Source organism: Staurois parvus, unplaced genomic scaffold (genome assembly GCF_062004578.1).
Source record: "Staurois parvus isolate SC_StPar_1 unplaced genomic scaffold, SC_StPar_1.0 ptg000013l, whole genome shotgun sequence".
Lineage (NCBI taxonomy): Eukaryota > Metazoa > Chordata > Amphibia > Anura > Ranidae > Staurois > Staurois parvus.
Window position 1 is genome coordinate 11,575,888 of NW_028317809.1, and position 22,462 is coordinate 11,598,349.

At 47.2% G+C, this 22,462-nt stretch overlaps 1 protein-coding gene across 1 annotated transcript in view; it reads right to left on the reverse strand.

Annotated features, from left to right (window-relative positions):
• Nucleotides 1-931: 931 nt before the first annotated feature.
• Nucleotides 932-22,462, reverse strand: part of LSM7 (LSM7 homolog, U6 small nuclear RNA and mRNA degradation associated) — a 33,453-nt gene continuing 11,922 nt past the window's right edge. Inside the window, exons 2-4 of the mRNA XM_089675676.1 lie at nt 8,304-8,394; nt 7,229-7,300; nt 932-1,389 (exon numbers count right to left, since the gene is read on the reverse strand). Of these exons, the coding sequence (XP_089531802.1) occupies nt 1,247-1,389; nt 7,229-7,300; nt 8,304-8,394 (306 nt within the window). The 3' untranslated portion in view covers nt 932-1,246. The remainder of the gene's footprint in view (nt 1,390-7,228; nt 7,301-8,303; nt 8,395-22,462) is intronic.

Here is a 22,462-nt window from a genome sequence, read left to right on the forward strand (position 1 = left end):
CACCATGTAAATACACTTGCTGGTTTTTGGCAGTACTTTACTCATGCTGTCACAGCATGAGGAAAGTAATGCCGGTAACCGGTAACTGTCAAAGGAGACATCAGTGCCCCGCTTATCAGTGCAGCCAATCTGTGCCTGTCAGTGCCGTCTATCAGTGCCCTTCAGTGCTACCTATTAATGCCCATCAGTGCCACATATCAGTGCATCATCAGTACCTTCTAATCAATGACCATCAGTGCTGCCTATCAATGCAGCTTCAACGCACATCAGTAAAGGAAAAAAATTACCTGTTTGCAAAATTTTATAATCGAAACAAAGAAAACTTTTTTTCCCCAAAATATGCACTCTTTTTTTGTTTATAGTGCAGAAGATAAAAACCCCAGTGGTGAGGTGATTAAATACCAAAAAAAAAAATCTCTATTTGTGTGAAAAACAAAATGATACAAATTTCATATGGGTACAGTGTTGCATGACAGTGCAATTGTCTTTCAAAGTGTGACAGCACTGAAAGCTGAAAATTGGCCTGGGCAGGAAGGGGGTAAAAGTGCCCAGTAGGCAAGTGGTCAAACACACTATTATTTTTAACACAAATGTAACGCTCGTTCACTCCCATACACTGATATGCCTACCAAAGGTTTGGAGGGCTGTCTTACTCCAGGGTACTCTCCCTTTCCAGCTACTTTCTGCTTCTTTCTAAAACCAGGTTTTCTTCTAGAGACACTGCAGTAAAGCTGTTTTACGCGAGTTTACCACTGTGGGTATTTGGGTATTTAATAAATACAAGAGTACCCCCCTACCAACACATCTATAGGATTTTTATCATACAAGAAAGTACTCCTTTACTCTCGATTGAATATTCCATACAAAAGCAACAACCTTGTTCTGAGAATTTAACTCTTAGTAATAACACCTTTTCCTAATGATGAACCACTTTTGCATAGTTTTAACAGGTTTTATTGTAACTTGAATACTTTTCAATAAAAATTGATTGAAAATGAACAAAACAACAAAACTCACAGCATGACCACACTAATTGTGAGTCACTATAAAATAAAGCATGACTAAAACAAAAGTATATTTAACTTACAGAGCAAGTCCTGACTTGCTGTACATGGCTCATGTCTGCCACCACAAAAATAGGATTCTTTTTTTCTTTTAATCTTAAAAACAAACAAAAAAAGTCTTCAACTTGAAGTATGCTGTATCCTAATAGAATCTGTTCGGTTGAGTTATCTTTGTAGAAATATTAACCGTCTTGCTGTTGAATGAAAGGGTTTGGAATAGCCTCCATGCCATCTTGTGGGCATATAAGAACCACAGATGTCCCTCTGCAAACAACAAGTCCAAGTTGTCGTGTGTCTTCTGTTAATTTGTATTGATCATCTGGATCTGCAATACAAGAAGGTAAATGTCTTAATGACTGAGTAAAGTAAATTTATGTTTGTTTTAAAACATATAGTTTTTTTTATTTAACCGCTTTCCCGTCAGCCTATAGTAGAACTACTGCTACAGGGCGACAGGGCTGTGTATATACACGTAATCCGCAATTCTGGATAGGGCACGTGCCACTCTGCACGCTTTGCCATTGGCAGCTAGGGATGTCAATCACCAGGAGATTCCCCCCCAGCACCCAGCGATCACCGTGTAAAGCTGAGAGGGGAGAGACCTGTGTGCAAACAACACAGTTCTCTCTCCTGCCAACAAGGACATGCTGCTTTGTATCTCTCTGCACAGCATGCTTCCCTAGTAAAAACACACAAAACACATAATGTAAAACAGCACACAGTTAACCCTTTGATCACCCCAGATGTTAACCTCTCCCTGCCCAGTGTCATTAGTACAGTGCCAGTGCTTTTCATTAGCACTGATCACTGTATTAGTTCATTGGGATGGCAGTGGCAGTTAGTCAGTTCCCCCCCAGTGTCAAAATGCCCGCTGCAGTCCCGCTAGTCGCTGATCGCCGCCATTACTAGAGTAATAAATAAATAAATATATATATATATATATATACACACACACACACCATTTGTAGACGCTATAACTTTCACGTACACCAATTAATTTACACGAATTGGAATTTTTTTAACTAAAGACATATAGCAGAATACATTTTGGTCTAAATGCATGCCGAAATTTGATTTTTAAATTTTTTTTACTGGATGTTTTATTGCAAAAATGTAAAAAATATATTTTTCTTTTTTCAAAATTGTCGGTCTTTGTTTATAGCACAAAAAATAAAAAAACCGCAGAGGTGATCAAATACCACTGAAAGAAAGCTCTATTTGTTGGGAAAAAAGGATATTAATTTAATTTGGGTGCAGTATTGCATAACCGCACAATTGTCAGTTAAAGTAACAGCACCGTATCGCAAAAATTGGCCTGGTCAGAAAAGGGGGTGGGGGGGGTAAATCCTCTGGAGGGCAAGTGGTTAACAAATAAAAATATGCCAAAATTCTAGTGTGTTGCACCTTTTACACAATTCATGTCCTCCTCTACAAGGGAGATGGACATTGTGTCCAGAGAGAAAATGTGAACAACTAAGGACAGCCAAATCTTTAGCATAACTAAGCCAGTAGCAATAATGCAACCTGGCAAACTAAGTTTAAACATTGCTTCACACATAATGGATTACCAGAACACTGAAATGTAATAGTACATTTATTAGGAAAGGAAAAAAAAAAAAAAAAAAAAAAGGACACACAAAATATCATTAAAGTGTCTGTAAACCCTCACCTTGTAAAACAACTTATTCAGTTTAAAATAGAAATGAAAGGCAAAACATTTGTGTATACATATAAAAACCATTATAAATACCTTTTTCCCTTTTTAATAGGTGATCACATTCCCGTTGTTCTCAGCTGCATAAGAGCTGGGGGAGGAGAAACAGCACCACTCTGAAGAGAAGACTGCCAATAACAGGCAAGTCTACTTACCATGTGATTATTAAAAGCTGATCATGTGGTAAAGGGCCGCTGTGTCTGGCCCTTTACCTTCCTCTGTCATCAGCTGTGATCGAAGGACACATTGGTCACAGGGAGGTGGGGTTCTGGGAGGACATCAATAGATGCCCTCCTAGAACCAGCTGACTGCGCTGTAGCCATCATTGAACTATAGAGTGGTCAGCAAGCAGTTAAACATTCACAGTGCTGGAGGAAAAAGTAAGTGAACCCTCGGAGTTAAATCTGTTCGAACCTCCTTTGTCAGCAAAGACTTCAAGCAGCCAATTTCAGTAGCTCTGGATCAGACCTGCACAATGTCCAGGAAGTATTTTTAAGCAATGCTCTTTACAAAACTGCTTCAGCTCACAAACATTTGTAGGATGTCTGGTGTGAAAGGCTCTCTTAAAAGGATAAGTTCACCCGTTTTTAGGGTGGAACATGTAACATGCTCCGACTCCTACAGATGATCTGCTGCCTCTGTATGACAGCAGTACAGGGGAGAAGATCCCTGTACCAGCTGTCACCTTTTGGAAAAAAGAACGCAGCTGTGTGGGGCTCTGCCCACACGGCTGCATCATTCATTCACAGAGTTCTGAGTACTACAAGTATCAACATCCTTTGCAGCCGACGGCTTGTAGTTCTCAATGAACTACCATGGCACTGTTAAGCACTCTGGTAGTTCATTGAATCTCCCTGTCAGTGTGTAACTGCTTGACCGTACGAGGTACATGCAGCCCTGCATGACACCAGCGATCTGCCAATCGCCGGTGCAATGCTTTCCGGGCACAAGAAAAGCACATTCCAAATGCACATTTTTTTACCCGCAAAAAAAAAAAAAGAAAATGTGCATTTTTTTTTGTTTTTTTTTTAAAGGTGAACTTATCCTTTAAAGACATACAAGAGGCACCTCTATGGGGTTAAGGTCTGGCTCTGACTGGGCCAGTCCATAAAGTGCATTTTCTTTTTCTAGAGCCAGTCTGTGGTGGATTTACTTTAATGCGTAAGGTCATTGTCCTGCGGCATCACCCAACTTCTACTAAGCTTCAACTGGGTGGCAGCCACCCTGACAATATCCTGTAGGATATTTTGGTAAACTTGGGAATTAATTTTCCCCCAGATTATGGGAAGTGGACCAGGCCCTGCAGCAGTGAAGCAAGCCCAAATCATGATGTTTCCTCAACCATACTTCACCATTGGGATGAAGTTTTGATGTTGGTTAGCTGTGCCCTTTTTGCACCATACCGTACGTAGAGCTGAGTATTCTTCCCGAACAATTCAAACGCTTGTTTCATCAGTTCACAAAACATTTTCCCCCGTAGCTTTGCAGGTTGCCAAGATGCTCTCTTGCAAACTTCAGGTGCATAACAATGTTTTTTGTTTTTTTTTGTAAGTGTAATGGCTTCCTCTGTGTTGTTCTGCCATGGACACCCTGCATGTTCAAAGGCTTACGTATGGTAGACTCTTGAATAGGAATGTTTGCCAGTTCCAGTAAGGTCTACAAGTCTTTAGTTGTTACGCATGGCTTTTACCTCATTGAGGATTTTGTGTTGTGCCTTGAAAATCATCTTGGCTGGATGCGCATTTTTAGGAGTAGCCACAGTACTAAATTGTCTCCATTTGTTGACAATTTGTCGAATTTTTGACTGATTGATGCCTAAATGCTTTGAGATTGCTTTGTATCCCTTTCCAGCCTTATGCTGATCAACTACTCTTGATCATAGGTCCTCAGAGAGATCCTTTTTGTGAAGCATGGTTCATATCATCTGAGTCTACTTTTGAACAGCAATCTTAAAATGATTGAGTGCCTTTTGTCAATCAAAGTAGCTCTAAACCACACCTCCAAACTCATTTCATTATTTGGACTCCAGGTGTGCAAACTACTGATTCCAATTAGTAAGTATAAAAAATATGCAGCGCTGGTATAACTATAACAAGCAATCATCTATACCAAAGTCTTAGATATCATAAAAGGTGCTGAATCCCAATGAAGTGGGATGTGTAAAGTGACAAGTGCAATAAAGTCAATTAACTTGTGATGAAGAATATCCGTGAATCCTGTGATAGTGAAAATGGATATATATTGCACTAACCAGAAAGCGCAATCACTTGTGCATGGAGTATATAAGACCTACTCCTGGTTCTCTGGATCTGGAACACTGCAGACGGTTGAAGTCATCAGCACTGCAACTACCAGGTGTCATAAATCCAGATATGGTATCCAGCCTCCAGAGATGCTGATAACAGCCACCAGGAGCATCATGCACAATACCAAGCCACAGGTCAACAGGTGTCACCTTCAAAAAGGGGGGCTCACAAGGAAAAAGAGCCCAAGAGAAAGCCTCCAATGGTGTAGTATGTCTTTATTAGTCAAAATAGCAACATATAAAGGATGAATCAGACTTACATCCAAGATGGCCGCCGGCCATCCATATAGGCCATGCGGTGTGTACACTTTGAAAAAGTGTCTGAACGCGAAACGCGTTAGAGAGGTGCCCCTAATCACTGTGTACACGTGGGTCCTTGAGGTTTGCCTTCATGTGCCAGCAGCTATTTATACTACTCACCTAGCGCTCGAATATTTCTGCTTTATACTGATTCCAATTAGCTTTTGTAAAAGTAATTAGTCTTTGGATTCACTTAGTTTTTCCTCCAGCACTGTGAATGTTTAACCTCTTGCCGACCGCGCATAGCCGAATGACGGCTTCACCGCGGCCGGCCAGTTCTGAGTGGACGTCATATGACGTCCTCCCAGAACGCGCTCTCCTACGCGCCCCAGGGGGCGCGCACCCGGCGATCTCCGTGATCACTGTGTCCTACGGACACAGCTGATCACGTGATGTGGTGAAAGGCCGATCCCACCGGCCTTTTACCACGTGATCAGCGGTGTCCAATGACACGCTGATCACAGGGAAATGCAAGTGCCGGTTCTCGGCTGCACTTTCCTCACGCTGTCAGATCGTGAGGAAAGTACTGCCGAGAACCGGCAGTTGTCAGAGCGGGGATCGGCACCGATCATCAGGGCACTGATGATCAGTGCCCTGATGATCGGTGCCCAGCAGTGACACCCGCAAGTTCCGCCCAGCAGTGCGCCCACTAGCCCCGCCCACCCGTTCCCAGCAGTGCCCCCACCTGTGCCCAGCAGTGCCCCCACCTGTGCCCAGCAGTGCCCCCACCTGTGCCACTCTGCAGTGCCACCTACCTGTGCCCAGAAGTGCCACCTACATGTGCCCAGCAGTGCCACCCACCTGTGCCCACCCACCTGTGCCCACCAGTGCCACCCACCTGTGCCCACCCACCAGTGCCGCCCACCAGTGCCACCCACCAGTGCAGCCCAGCAGTGCTGCCAGTCAGTGCCACCAGTCAGTGCCCAGGGGTTGTGCCAGTCAGTGCCGCCAGTCAGTGCCCAGAAGTGATGCCAGTCAGTGCCGTCTATCAGTACCCATCATCAGTGTCACCTATCAGTGCCGCCTATCAGTGCTGCATATCAGTGCCGCCTATCCGTGACCCCTAATTAGTGCTGTCTATCAGTGCCGCCTATCCGTGCCACCTCATTAGTACTGCCTATCAGTGCCCTTTAGTGCTGCCTATCAGTGCCCATCAGTGCTGCCTATCAGTGCCCATCAGTGCCGCCTCATCAACGCAAATCAGTGAAGGAGAAAAAATACCTGTTTGAAAAATTTTATAAAAGAAACAAATAAACTTTTTTTTTTTTTCAAATTTTTTGCACTTTTTTTAATTTATAGCGCAAAAAGTAAAGCGCCCAGTGGCGATTAAATACCACCAAAAGAAAGCTCTATTTGTGAGAAAAAAAATGATCAAAATTTCATATGGGTACAATGTTCCATGACCGCGCAATTGTCAATCAAAGTGTGGCAGCGCTGAAAGCTGAAAATTGGCCTGGTAAGGAAGGGGGTATAAGTGCCTGGTAGGCAAGTGGTTAATGGGCATGTTCAAAAAAAACAAGAGAAATTAGAATCGTTTGTGTGTTATCATCTTAGGCACACTGTGTTTGTCTATGGCTGTGGCTTTGCTGAGGATCACATCACACTTTCTGGCAAATTACTGCAGAAAACCACTTAATTAGGACTGCCATGAGAACTCAAATTTCAGATCTGACCATCAAAAGCTCTAAGAATCATGCTGAGGGATTTGTCCTACTGGCATTAACCCTAAACCAAGTCATTCAACATGTAGCAATACATTTCCCATATAAGGAATAAAACAGGCGGATAGAATTGTGTGCTCTTTTTGTTGTGTGCAAAATATCGAAGACAGAAGTTAACCCTCACCTCTCATATACTCTATGGTTCCATCCAATACAAGATTCAATAGAGGGTCAAATCCTTTCAGAACTCCACTTGCTAAAAAGAGAAAACAAAAGTAAAAATGCTAGCAGCAGCAGACATTTATTAGCAACATGCACACAATCACCAGAAAGAAAACAGCTTTAATCTGATGAGTTCCACATAGTACCACATAGCTAAACAGATCAATAAAAATGCACTGAATGCCTACTGGGAATGAACAATCAGAAAATTATTGCTAGCTTATCTACTGCAGACCTAATAAAATGCCCAACGACAATTTATGCACCCCATATAAAATATAGCCTTTCCCAACTATAAAAATCTTTTTATCTCCCAAACAGGGATAAGCAAGACAATATTAAATATTGGAGAGAAATAAAAATGGCCAGAATTATCCATTAGCATTCTGGTCAGTATGCTGAATCCTTTGACTGGTATGGGAAGGGATGACTATGTGCACCCTTAAAGGCCCATTCATGTTATGCTCCAAGTTATAGTATGGGCAATAATGCAATAAATTAACATGTGTTAAGCTGTGCATCTTAACATGGCAAAATCAGATATGCTATTTATTTATTTAAAACACAAAAATGCTTTACATCTGGGCATTGCGGTATGCTACAAGACAAGTCTGTTGTGCTGAGCTGCCTAGATACACTGGGTTTCCATTCAATATAGAGTGCACTGCACTAGTGTGAATTGGCCCACTATATTTTATATGAAACGATATGTTAGATTACAAAGCAGCGAGTTTATCAATTAACAACGCCAATTTCCAACAGGTAATTATAGGAATACATACAATGCAAAGGGCTACAGAGACTTCTCTCCATGAGTACAGGTAAGTACAAGTCAACACTGTGGTCAGGTTTGCCTAACAAACCAGTCAGAAGACATTATTTGCCAGCAGAAAGCTACCTTCCTAAATTTGATGCTTATATAAAGTTGATAAAAGCAGAGTGCTTTGCCCCATTTCTACTAACGACAGAGCCAACCCAATGCCTGAGCTGTGTAAAATACATGCAACTCTCTCAGTACATACTTCTTACATACGTACCTTCCCTGCCACCCTGAAATTTCACCCGAATGGTCTTATCTATGTATTTGGACAGGTCAAGTATACTTTCCTTTTTCTTCTTTTCCTTATCCTAGACAGGATAAATTCAAAGTATAAAATTAATTTTCTGCTACTTAGGAATTAAGGAGTAGATAAGAAAAAAAAAAAAAGAAAAGGAGGCAACATTTTATTTCAACTTTATAAATAAAACAAAAAAAAAAACAAACTTATAAAAGATAAGTTCCCTGACGTTGTTCTAGTACAGACATCTCTAAGCTTTAATATCTTTCCTTAGGTCTCATTCCCATCATACCTGCAAAAAAACCATTGGGAAAAAAAAACGCATTGGTTTGACGTGTTTTCCCAAAGTCTCTGCAAGGACAAAAAGAAAAAACAATTGTTTTCTAGGTGTGTCCTATTCCCACCACAATGCTGGAGTCATGTGAGTTTTTTTTCTGTGCAGAAAAATACATAAATGTTGAATATTTATGCACAAAAAAAAATAAAAAATGCACATGACACATTCTCCATCTTCCCTGTGGCAACAACGCTCTCACAGATTTGATTGGAAGAGTGCTGCACTACTTTCCCCTTCCCTGTTAAACACATTTAAAATGAGAGATGATTACAAAGTAGTATTGCTGCAATAGATAGGGACAACAGCTTACAGTATAGGCTGCTTAATATACTTCATATATTAGTCTAAGTATTTCAAAACAAGTCATGGCTAAACAATACCAAGATATGGTAATAGTGTATAGTTTTGAATAACTACGTGCCTACCCGGCACTTTTACCCCCTTCCTGCCCAGGCCAATTTTCAGCTTTCAGCGCTTTCACACTTTGAATGACAATTGCGCCGTCACTGCAACATTGTACCCATATGAAATTTTTATAAACAGAGCTTTCTTTTGATGGCATTTAATCAACACTGGGTTTTTTATTTTTTGCTAAACAAACAGAAAACAAACAAGCTGTTTTTCTTAGTTTCTATTGTAAAATTTTGCAAACAGGTAATTTTTCTCCTTCACTGATGTGCGCTGATGAGGCAGCACTGATGGAAACTGTTTGGCATTTAATAGGCAGCACTGATGAGCTCTGTTGGGCTGCACTGATAATCAGGGCAATGATTACTTGCCGGTTATTGGCAGTACTTTCCTACGTCCCTGATCAGTGTAGATGTCTCCTTTCACACCTGCCAGTTATCGGTAGTACTTTTCTTGTGCTGTCACAGCGTGAGGAAAGTACTGCGATAACTGGCAAATTTGATTTTTACTAGTAATGGTGGAAATCAGCACCTTATAGCAGGACTGCGGCCGGAATTCTGACACTGGGGGGAACAGACTTGGTGTCACCGACATCCCCAGTGACACTAGCTAATAAAAAGCACTGACACTGTACTAATGGCACTGGGCAGAAAGGGGTTAACATGTGGGGCGATCAAAGGGTTAACTGTGTGCCATTTTACATTATGTTCTGTGTTTGTGCTTCACTGTAAGCACATTGCTTTGCATGGCTGTGCTGTGCACTGCCATGCAAAGCAGTGTGCAGGACCTGATAGTAAAGAAAACAGTTCTCCTCCCTAACAGTTCTCCCCCCATCGGAGATCCTCGGCAATCACCAGCCGGGACCCGGTGATTGACAGCTGCGGCCATGAAAGGCGGTGCAGGTATAGTGCGCACCCACCTCACGCACACCCCCTACCAGAAAATGCAAAATCACGTATATATACACACGTAATTTTGTGCACATTTGCCACTCTGTAGCAGTATTTCTGCTATAGGGTGGAGCTAAAGCGGTTAACAAAATGCACACCAACGTATGTAAACACAACTGAACATAAAGAATGAAAAAATAAAATTGTTATTAGTGTTTTGACTTCCAGGGACCTGTCACTGCACAACGGATGGCATAACAATGCATACCAAACATAAAAACACAATGCAAATGAAAATGCACATCATTGCACATATACAGTGCCTTGAGAAAGTATTCATATCCCTTAAAATGTTCCACATTGTGTCATGTTACAACCAAAAACATAAATATATTTTATTGGGATTTTATGTGATAGACACAAAGTGGTACACAATTGTGAAGAGGAAGGAAAAATGATAAATGGTTTTAAACATTTTTTACAAATAAATATCTGAAAAGTGTGGTGTGCATTTATATTCAGCCTCCTTTACTCTGATACCCGGAACTAAAATCTAGTTGAACCAACTGCCTTCAGAAGTCACCTAATTAGTAAATAGAGTCCACCTGTGTGTAATTTAATCTCAGTATAAATACAGCTGTTCTGTGAAGCCCTCAGAGGTTTGTTAGAGATCATTAGTGAACAACAGCATCATGAAGGCCAAGGAACACACCAGACAGGTCATGGATAAAGTTGTGGAGAAGTTTAAAGCAGGATTAGGTTATAAAAAATATTCCAAGCTTTGAACATCTCACAGAGCACTGTTCAATCCATCATCTGAAAATGTAAAGATTGTGGCACAACTGCAAACCTACCAAGACATGGTCGTCCACCTAAACTGACAGGCCAGGCAAGGACAGAATTAAATCAGAGAAGCAGCCAAGAGGCGCATGGTAACTCTGGAGGAGCTGCAGACATTCACAGCTCAGGTTGGAGAATCCGTCCAAAGGACAACTATTAATCATGCACTCCACAAATCTGGCCTTTATGGAAGAGTGGCAAGAAGAAAGCCATTGTTGAAAGAAAGTCATAAGAAGTCCCGTTTGCAGTTTGTGAGAAGCCATGTGGGGGACACAGCAAACATGTGGAAGAAGGTGCTCTGGTCAGATGAGACCAACATTGAACTTTCTGGCCTAAAAGCAAAACACTACATGTTGGCGGAAAACTAACACTGCACATCACCCTAAACACACCATCCCCACCGTGAAACATGGTGGTGGCAGCATCATATTGTGGGGATGCTTTTCTTCAGCAGGGACAGGGAAGCTGGTCAGAGTTGATGGGAAGATGGACGGAGCCAAATACAGGGCAATCAAAGAAGAAAACCTGTTAAGAGTCTGCAAAAGACTTGAGGCTGGGGCAGAGGTTCACCTTCCAGCAGGACAGCGACCCTAAACATACAGCCAGAGCTATGATGGAATGGTTTACATCAAAGCATATTCATGTGTTAGAATGACCCAGTCAAAGTCCAGACCTAAATCCAATTGAGAATCTGTGGCTTGAAAATTGCTGTTCAGACGCTCTCCATCCAATCTGACAGAGCTTGAGCTATTTTTAAAGAAGAATTGGCAAAAAAGCCCCCCCCCCCAAATACTCACCTAAGCCCCCTCTGAATCTTGGCAATCCTCTCTTCTCATTGGCTGAGACAGCAGTGGGAGCCATTGACTCCCACTGCTGTCAATTACAGTCAGTGAGCCAATGAGAAAAGTGGGCAGGGGCAAGTAGGTAAGTATGATGCATTTGTTATTTTTTTATTTTTTTTACTTGTAAGCCTTTAATATCACTTTACTGCCAGAGAAGTGATGCAACAACTTAACTGAATTCCCCCCAAAATGTGTAGCAGCTCTGCATGACAACCAATCAACTTCTAGCTCATTTTCAAATCTTAAAGTGGTTGTAAACCTCAGACATGAAAAATGAACAAGGCATTATCCCTCTTTAGTGTGTACTTGTGTCAATTAAGATCACTAAGTGTCATTTCTGTCTACTGCCCTGTTCCTCTGCTATCAGCATGTACCACTTCTGACAAGTTTTCCTGACCACAAGAGAAAAATGGTGACAGGAGAGGGAGCTCCAGAAGATTGACAGCTTCAAAACTAAACCCAATAATTTAACGGTTTCTCAAAACAGTTAAAGCGGAATTAACCACTTGCCCTCCGGAAGGTTTTATCCCTTCATGACCAGGCCATTTTTTGCAATTTGGCGCTGCGTTACTTTAGCTGACAATTGTGCAATTATGCAACACTGTACCCAAATGAAATTTATATAATTTTTTTTTCACAGAAATCGCAAGCTTTTTTTTGGTGGTATTTGATCACCACTGGGTTTTTTTTTTATTTTTTGTGAATGAAAATTTTGAAAAAAACAACTATTTTTTACTTTCTGCTATAAAACATATCCATATTTTTTTTTTTAAATCAAGTTTCTTCATAAATTCTGGCCAAAATGTATTCTGCTATGTGTCTTCAGAAAAAATAAAACCCAATAAGTGTATATTGATTGGTTTGAAAGTAATAGTGTTTACAAACTATAAGATATATACTAGAATTTTTTTTTTTTATATACTAATGGCAGTGATCAGCTACGTATAATAGGACTGCGATAGTGCTGCGGGCAGTCTGACACTAAATGACACTTTGTGGGAAATAACTGCCACTGACATCACCAGTGAACATAAGGCAGTCACTGTACTAATGACTAGAGATGAGCGAAGAAATGAAAAATTCGATTCGACTGATTCGGCGAATTCGTGGACAATATTCGATTCGAGTCGAATAAATTCGCTGTGAATTTAACTTAAAAAAGGGTGTTTCTAGGCTTCAGAGAGACTTAATATTAGTGCAGAACACTGTACCTTTAATTTAAATGCCCTTGGAGTCTGCTGGGGAAGAGAAATAATACTGTCTGTCAGTATGACATGCAGATGAGTGCCGTCGATCTTAGAATCACTGCACACTTCACTCCTTTGGCCAGTCACGGGGCCAAAACCAGTGTTTGGAGCCACAGTGTGGCGGTGGAGGCAGCAGCAATGGGAGGCCATACAGCAACCTATGACAAAATGGAAACCAGCAGGAGCGTGAGGAGACCTGAAAGTGGCACATGGCAGAGTGGGAGCAATGGGAGGCGGTACAGGGACCCAGGTCACACTATGGGCCCAGCAGCAGCGTGACCAGGCGGTACGGGGGCCCATGGCCGATATGGGGCTTGGTGGCACCTATGGAAGGCCTGTAATCTGCCAGCAACCTATGACAAAATGGACAACCGCAGGAGTGTGAGGAGATTTCAAAGTGGCACATGGCAGAGTGGAAGCAATGGGAGGCCGTACAGGGACCCAGGTCACACTGTGGGACCAGCATCAGCGTGAACAGGCGGTACGGGGGCCCATGGCCGATTTGACCTCATTCATCCCATAGTCCTGCCGACTCACGAATAGCGTGGCCTCCTCAAAGGGCCTGAGCAAGCGCAGGTGTCACACATGAGCTGACAATGGCTGACATCTAAGTTACACAGGGAGTACCTTTATCCGCTTTTAACATCAGGAAATCTGTGATGGCCTTTAGCTGTTCGTAAAGGCGGTCTAACATATGTAGGGTTGAATTACACCTTGTTGCAACGTCACAGCATGAGGAGTCGGTACGGGGGCCCATGGCAGATTACATGTCTGGCAGCAGCTATGTGAGGCCCGTAATCTGCCTGCACCCTATGTCAAAAAATTTAACACACCAGCAGTGTGAAGAGACCTGAAAGTGGCACATGGCAGCAGAGTGTGGCGATGGAGACAGCAGCAATGGGAGGCCATACAGGGACCCATGACAGACTCTGGACTTGGCAGCAGCATGAGGAGGCGGTATATAGGGGCCCATGGCAGATTAGGGGCCTGGCAGCAGCTATGTGAGGCCCGTAATCTGCCTGCACCCTATGTCAAAAAATTTAACACACCAGCAGTGTGAAGAGACCTGAAAGTGGCACATGGCAGCAGAGTGTGGCGATGGAGACAGCAGCAATGGGAGGCCGTACAGGGACCCATGACAGACTCTAGACTTGGCAGCAGCATGAGGAGGCGGTATATAGGGGCCCATGGCAGATTAGGGGCCTGGCAGCAGCTATGTGAGGCCCGTAATCTGCCTGCACCCTATGTCAAAAAATTAAACACACCAGCAGTGTGAAGAGACCTGAAAGTGGCACATGGCAGCAGAGTGTGGCGATGGAGACAGCAGCAATGGGAGGCCATACAGGGACCCATGACAGACTCTGGACTTGGCAGCAGCATGAGGAGGCGGTATATAGGGGCCCATGGCAGATTAGGGGCCTGGCAGCAGCTATGTGAGGCCCGTAATCTGCCTGCACCCTATGTCAAAAAATTTAACACACCAGCAGTGTGAAGAGACCTGAAAGTGGCACATGGCAGCAGAGTGTGGCGATGGAGACAGCAGCAATGGGAGGCCGTACAGGGACCCATGAGAGACTCTAGACTTGGCAGCAGCATGAGGAGGCGGTATATAGGGGCCCATGGCAGATTAGGGGCCTGGCAGCAGCTATGTGAGGCCCGTAATCTGCCTGCACCCTATGTCAAAAAATTTAACACACCAGCAGTGTGAAGAGACCTGAAAGTGGCACATGGCAGCAGAGTGTGGCGATGGAGACAGCAGCAATGGGAGGCCATACAGGGACCCATGACAGACTCTGGACTTGGCAGCAGCATGAGGAGGCGGTATATAGGGGCCCATGGCAGATTAGGGGCCTGGCAGCAGCTATGTGAGGCCCGTAATCTGCCTGCACCCTATGTCAAAAAATTTAACACACCAGCAGTGTGAAGAGACCTGAAAGTGGCACATGGCAGCAGAGTGTGGCGATGGAGACAGCAGCAATGGGAGGCCGTACAGGGACCCATGACAGACTCTAGACTTGGCAGCAGCATGAGGAGGCGGTATATAGGGGCCCATGGCAGATTAGGGGCCTGGCAGCAGCTATGTGAGGCCCGTAATCTGCCTGCACCCTATGTCAAAAAATTAAACACACCAGCAGTGTGAAGAGACCTGAAAGTGGCACATGGCAGCAGAGTGTGGCGATGGAGACAGCAGCAATGGGAGGCCATACAGGGACCCATGACAGACTCTGGACTTGGCAGCAGCATGAGGAGGCGGTATATAGGGGCCCATGGCAGATTAGGGGCCTGGCAGCAGCTATGTGAGGCCCGTAATCTGCCTGCACCCTATGTCAAAAAATTTAACACACCAGCAGTGTGAAGAGACCTGAAAGTGGCACATGGCAGCAGAGTGTGGCGATGGAGACAGCAGCAATGGGAGGCCGTACAGGGACCCATGAGAGACTCTAGACTTGGCAGCAGCATGAGGAGGCGGTATATAGGGGCCCATGGCAGATTAGGGGCCTGGCAGCAGCTATGTGAGGCCCGTAATCTGCCTGCACCCTATGTCAAAAAATTTAACACACCAGCAGTGTGAAGAGACCTGAAAGTGGCACATGGCAGCAGAGTGTGGCGATGGAGACAGCAGCAATGGGAGGCCGTACAGGGACCCATGACAGACTCTAGACTTGGCAGCAGCATGAGGAGGCGGTATATAGGGGCCCATGGCAGATTAGGGGCCTGGCAGCAGCTATGTGAGGCCCGTAATCTGCCTGCACCCTATGTCAAAAAATTAAACACACCAGCAGTGTGAAGAGACCTGAAAGTGGCACATGGCAGCAGAGTGTGGCGATGGAGACAGCAGCAATGGGAGGCCTTACAGGGACCCATGACAGACTCTGGACTTGGCAGCAGCATGAGGAGGCGGTATATAGGGGCCCATGGCAGATTAGGGGCCTGGCAGCAGCTATGTGAGGCCCGTAATCTGCCTGCACCCTATGTCAAAAAATTTAACACACCAGCAGTGTGAAGAGACCTGAAAGTGGCACATGGCAGCAGAGTGTGGCGATGGAGACAGCAGCAATGGGAGGCCGTACAGGGACCCATGAGAGACTCTAGACTTGGCAGCAGCATGGGGAGGCGGTATATAGGGGCCCATGGCAGATTAGGGGCCTGGCAGCAGCTATGTGAGGCCCGTAATCTGCCTGCACCCTATGTCAAAAAATTTAACACACCAGCAGTGTGAAGAGACCTGAAAGTGGCACATGGCAGCAGAGTGTGGCGATGGAGACAGCAGCAATGGGAGGCCGTACAGGGACCCATGAGAGACTCTAGACTTGGCAGCAGCATGAGGAGGCGGTATATAGGGGCCCATGGCAGATTAGGGGCCTGGCAGCAGCTATGTGAGGCCCGTAATCTGCCTGCACCCTATGTCAAAAAATTTAACACACCAGCAGTGTGAAGAGACCTGAAAGTGGCACATGGCAGCAGAGTGTGGCGATGGAGACAGCAGCAATGGGAGGCCGTACAGGGACCCATGACAGACTCTAGACTTGGCAGCAGCATGAGGAGGCGGTATATAGGGGCCCATGGCAGATTAGGGGCCTGGCAGCAGCTATGTGAGGCCCGTAATCTGCCTGCACCCTATGTCAAAAAATTAAACACACCAGCAGTGTGAAGAGACCTGAAAGTGGCACATGGCAGCAGAGTGTGGCGATGGAGACAGCAGCAATGGGAGGCCGTACAGGGACCCATGAGAGACTCTGGACTTGGCAGCAGCATGAGGAGGCGGTATATAGGGGCCCATGGCAGATTAGGGGCCTGGCAGCAGCTATGTGAGGCCCGTTATCTTGCAGCACCCTATGTCAAAAAATTAAACACACCAGCAGTGTGAAGAGACCTGAAAGTGGCACATGGCAGCAGAGTGTGGCGATGGAGACAGCAGCAATGGGAGGCCATACAGGGACCCATGACAGACTCTGGACTTGGCAGCAGCATGAGGAGGCGGTATATAGGGGCCCATGGCAGATTAGGGGCCTGGCAGCAGCTATGTGAGGCCCGTAATCTGCCTGCACCCTATGTCAAAAAATTTAACACACCAGCAGTGTGAAGAGACCTGAAAGTGGCACATGGCAGCAGAGTGTGGCGATGGAGACAGCAGCAATGGGAGGCCGTACAGGGACCCATGAGAGACTCTAGACTTGGCAGCAGCATGAGGAGGCGGTATATAGGGGCCCATGGCAGATTAGGGGCCTGGCAGCAGCTATGTGAGGCCCGTAATCTGCCTGCACCCTATGTCAAAAAATTAAACACACCAGCAGTGTGAAGAGACCTGAAAGTGGCACATGGCAGCAGAGTGTGGCGATGGAGACAGCAGCAATGGGAGGCCGTACAGGGACCCATGAGAGACTCTGGACTTGGCAGCAGCATGAGGAGGCGGTATATAGGGGCCCATGGCAGATTAGGGGCCTGGCAGCAGCTATGTGAGGCCCGTTATCTTGCAGCACCCTATGTCAAAAAATTAAACACACCAGCAGTGTGAAGAGACCTGAAAGTGGCACATGGCAGCAGAGTGTGGCGATGGAGACAGCAGCAATGGGAGGCCATACAGGGACCCATGACAGACTCTGGACTTGGCAGCAGCATGAGGAGGCGGTATATAGGGGCCCATGGCAGATTAGGGGCCTGGCAGCAGCTATGTGAGGCCCGTAATCTGCCTGCACCCTATGTCAAAAAATTAAACACACCAGCAGTGTGAAGAGACCTGAAAGTGGCACATGGCAGCAGAGTGTGGCGATGGAGACAGCAGCAATGGGAGGCCGTACAGGGACCCATGAGAGACTCTGGACTTGGCAGCAGCATGAGGAGGCGGTATATAGGGGCCCATGGCAGATTAGGGGCCTGGCAGCAGCTATGTGAGGCCCGTAATCTGCCTGCACCCTATGTCAAAAAATTAAACACACCAGCAGTGTGAAGAGACCTGAAAGTGGCACATGGCAGCAGAGTGTGGCGATGGAGACAGCAGCAATGGGAGGCCGTACAGGGACCCATGAGAGACTCTGGACTTGGCAGCAGCATGAGGAGGCGGTATATAGGGGCCCATGGCAGATTAGGGGCCTGGCAGCAGCTATGTGAGGCCCGTTATCTTGCAGCACCCTATGTCAAAAAATTAAACACACCAGCAGTGTGAAGAGACCTGAAAGTGGCACATGGCAGCAGAGTGTGGCGATGGAGACAGCAGCAATGGGAGGCCATACAGGGACCCATGACAGACTCTGGACTTGGCAGCAGCATGAGGAGGCGGTATATAGGGGCCCATGGCAGATTAGGGGCCTGGCAGCAGCTATGTGAGGCCCGTAATCTGCCTGCACCCTATGTCAAAAAATTTAACACACCAGCAGTGTGAAGAGACCTGAAAGTGGCACATGGCAGCAGAGTGTGGCGATGGAGACAGCAGCAATGGGAGGCCGTACAGGGACCCATGACAGACTCTAGACTTGGCAGCAGCATGAGGAGGCGGTATATAGGGGCCCATGGCAGATTAGGGGCCTGGCAGCAGCTATGTGAGGCCCGTAATCTGCCTGCACCCTATGTCAAAAAATTTAACACACCAGCAGTGTGAAGAGACCTGAAAGTGGCACATGGCAGCAGAGTGTGGCGATGGAGACAGCAGCAATGGGAGGCCGTACAGGGACCCATGACAGACTCTGGACTTGGCAGCAGCATGAGGAGGCGGTATATAGGGGCCCATGGCAGATTAGGGGCCTGGCAGCAGCTATGTGAGGCCCGTAATCTGCCTGCACCCTATGTCAAAAAATTAAACACACCAGCAGTGTGAAGAGACCTGAAAGTGGCACATGGCAGCAGAGTGTGGCGATGGAGACAGCAGCAATGGGAGGCCTTACAGGGACCCATGACAGACTCTGGACTTGGCAGCAGCATGAGGAGGCGGTATATAGGGGCCCATGGCAGATTAGGGGCCTGGCAGCAGCTATGTGAGGCCCGTAATCTGCCTGCACCCTATGTCAAAAAATTTAACACACCAGCAGTGTGAAGAGACCTGAAAGTGGCACATGGCAGCAGAGTGTGGCGATGGAGACAGCAGCAATGGGAGGCCGTACAGGGACCCATGAGAGACTCTGGACTTGGCAGCAGCATGAGGAGGCGGTATATAGGGGCCCATGGCAGATTAGGGGCCTGGCAGCAGCTATAGGAGGCCCGTAATCTGCCAGCACCCTATGTCAAAAAATTAAACACACCAGCAGTGTGAGGAGACCTGAAAGTGGCACATGTTTGAGGCATGATTCATGGCGGATTTAGTCAGTTGTGTCAGGAACTGGTGGTTTGAAATCCAGACTAATCCACGCCTGATTCATTTTCACAAACGTGAGTCTCTCCACACTTTGGGTGGACAGTCGTGTCCTCCGCGGAGTTACAATACCTCCTGCCGCACTAAACACGCGCTCCGATGCCACGCTACTGGCCGGGCATGACAGCCTTTCAAGGGCAAATTCAGCTAGTTGGGGCCAAAGGTCAAGTTTCGTTGCCCAGTAGTCAAGGGGATTGTCTACCTCGGTTGGCAGGGTGCTGTCCAAGTAGGCCCAAGCCTGTTGTTTGAGCTCCTGCTCCAGGTCCACCTGATGCTGCTGCTGCTGCTGCGGCTGGTTAGTAGTTTCCTCACTGCGCTGGTGAAGAAAGCTACTCATCATCGACTGCAGACTGAGGCAGCCACTGCTGGTGGAGCTGCCACTGCTCCTACCACCCCACCCCTCCCCTGCTGCCATGCCAGCGGAACGCGAGCGCACAGGGCCCACAGTGTCTGAGGATGGACGTTGGCGCACAAAGGCAGAGACCAACTGACTACATAGGTGGTTTTTATAGTACGTAATTTTGGCCTCCCTCTCAGCAGGTGTGAAAAAGGCCACCATTTTGGACCGGTAGCGAGGGTCCAACAAGGTGGACAGCCAAAAGTCATCCCTCTGTCTGATGGTTATTATTCGGCTGTCGCTACGCAAGCAACCGAGCATGCTATGGGCCATTTGTGCCAAGGAATGCGAGGGACTCCCTGCCTCCATCTCCACAGCATACTGCCACGGTGCGTCTGGGTCCTCTGTCTCCTCCTCCTCCTCCTCTACCAGATGCTCCTGCTCCTCCACTCCTGTCCGCTGAGTGGAAAAACCACCCATTTCACTCAATAATTCCTGAGCACAAATGTCCTCCTCTACCTCCTCCTCTTCTTCCTGTCCTGCCCCCACAGGGGTCATGTGGCGTTGAGATCTGTGCGCCACGTCTACCGCACCCTGACCAGCCATTGTTAACAGCATTTGTTCCAGGACGTGCAACAGAGGAATGACGTCGTTCATCCCATAGTCCTGCCGACTCACGAATAGCGTGGCCTCCTCAAAGGGCCTGAGCAAGCGGCAGGTGTCACGCATGAGCTGCCAATGGCTGACATCTAAGTTACACAGGGGAGTACCTTTATCCGCTTGTAACATCAGGAAATCGGTGATGGCCTTTCGCTGCTCGTAAAGGCGGTCTAACATGTGTAGGGTTGAATTCCACCTTGTTGCAACGTCGCAGATCAGGCGATGCTGTGGAATTCCGTTCTGCCGCTGCAGCTCAATGAGGGTGTTCTTTGCGGTGTAGGAATGGCTGAAATGCATGCACAGTTTACGTGACATTTTAAGGATGTCTTGCAGTGGGATGGTGGATTTTAGGAACCGCTTGACAACCAGATTGAACACGTGAGCCATGCATGGCGCATGGCACAACCTTCCTTGACGCAGAGCAGACACCATGTTCTTTCCGTTGTCAGTCAACATGGTTCCGATTTTTAGTTTGCGCGGAGACAGCCATCTGTCGATTTCTCTGTTCATTACACTCAGCAGTTCCTCCCCTGTGTGACTACGTTCGCCAAGGCATACCAGGTGCAGCACAGCGTGACACCGTTGCGCCCTGCACATGTGATATGCCGGTCGGGTAATGGGACTTGGCACGGGGGTGGCGGCTGAGGACACGGCGGAAAAAGAGGTGGTAGAGGCGGACATGCTTGCTGGACCAAGGACGTGCAAACGTGGAGGCAAAAGCGTCGTGACCTGTCCAAGTTGCTGGTGCGGCTGTGCCGGCACCACGTTCACCCAGTGGGCCGTAAATGACATGTACTGTCCCTGACCGTAGTTACAGCTCCACACGTCGGCGCTGCCGTGCACTTTGGCAGAGACCGACATGCTCAAAGACTGGCCCACCATCTCTTCTACATGTGAATGCAGGGCTGGCACTGCCTTTTGGGCAAAGAAATGACGGCTTGGCACTCTCCACCGCGGCGCGGCACAAGCCATCATTTCTCGGAAAGGTGCTGAGTCCACCAGTTGGAAAGGGAGGGACTGCAGCACCAGCAACTTGGACAGGAGGACGTTCAGCTTTTGCACCGTCGGGTGCGTGCTCGCAAACTGTTGTCTCTTGGATACGGATTCCAAGAAAGACTGTTGACGGAATCCGAGAAGAGGAGTAGCAGGAGAAGGAGCATCTGAACGAGCGGAAGATGCCAATGAGCGACAACTCCCCTCAGCAGAGGTGTTGGAGCCTTGACTGGCTGATAGAGGGCGATTGACGACGTCGGGTGACGGAGCAAGTAACGGAGCGGGTGATGGAGCGGGGGCTGGGGCAGGCAGAACCGCCGTATGTTTATCACGGTTTTCCCAGGCCACCGAATGGTGACGCTGCATATGCTGACGCAACGCTGTAGTCCCAACATGGGCCCCCTGGCCACGCTTGCATTTCTGGCCACATAGTCGACATACGGCTACGTTTACTTCCTCGGGCGGCTTGAGGAAAAATTGCCACACCACCGAGTAGGAAACTTTGCCCCCGCTACTCTTCACTGGCTGACTGCTACTTCCTCCGTGCGCAACGGCACCACTACTGGCCGTGGTGGTAGGCTGCAGTGGAGCTGGTGCTCTACTCCGTGGACGTTTGGCTCCACTGACACTGATGCGACCCTGCTGCTGTCTCCTGGGCAACCCACCGACTGTTTTGCTCGCTGCCAAGCTGCCACCCTCTTCTCCTGATGATGCGGAAGAAATTGCCTGATGACGACGAGGCTGCCAAGTGCGATCAACCTCCTCATCATCAAGTAGGGTCTCCGCCTCACTACTAGCCCCCTCGGCTGCGTCTGGGTCAGGAGACAGACCTGTCTCTAGACCGGCTACCGAGCCACTCTCCTCGCCAGTACTTGTTCGCTTGGCTGCTGAAAAGGCCGATGTCTCCCCCCGTTCCTGACCGCCCTCTGTTAGCTCTTCCTCACTGTACAGTGGGGCTGAGCCCACAGCATGCGATACTTCGCTTGGTGAGGGAACAGCAAAGGACAGGGGCAGGTAGAGGACACGTGATTTCAGTGGGCTTGGTCCCGGGCCATGCCAACTAACGGTTGTGTCTGACGTACCCACCGACCGTTGGCTGTAGGTGTCAGAGGTGACCTGGGAAGAGGAAGACGACCGAGCCAACCAATCAATGACGGCAGGGTTGTCGGTGGAGACACGACCGCTGGATGACACCGGGAGCACTGGCCTCTGGCTGCGAATACTGCTGCCTCGACCCCTTC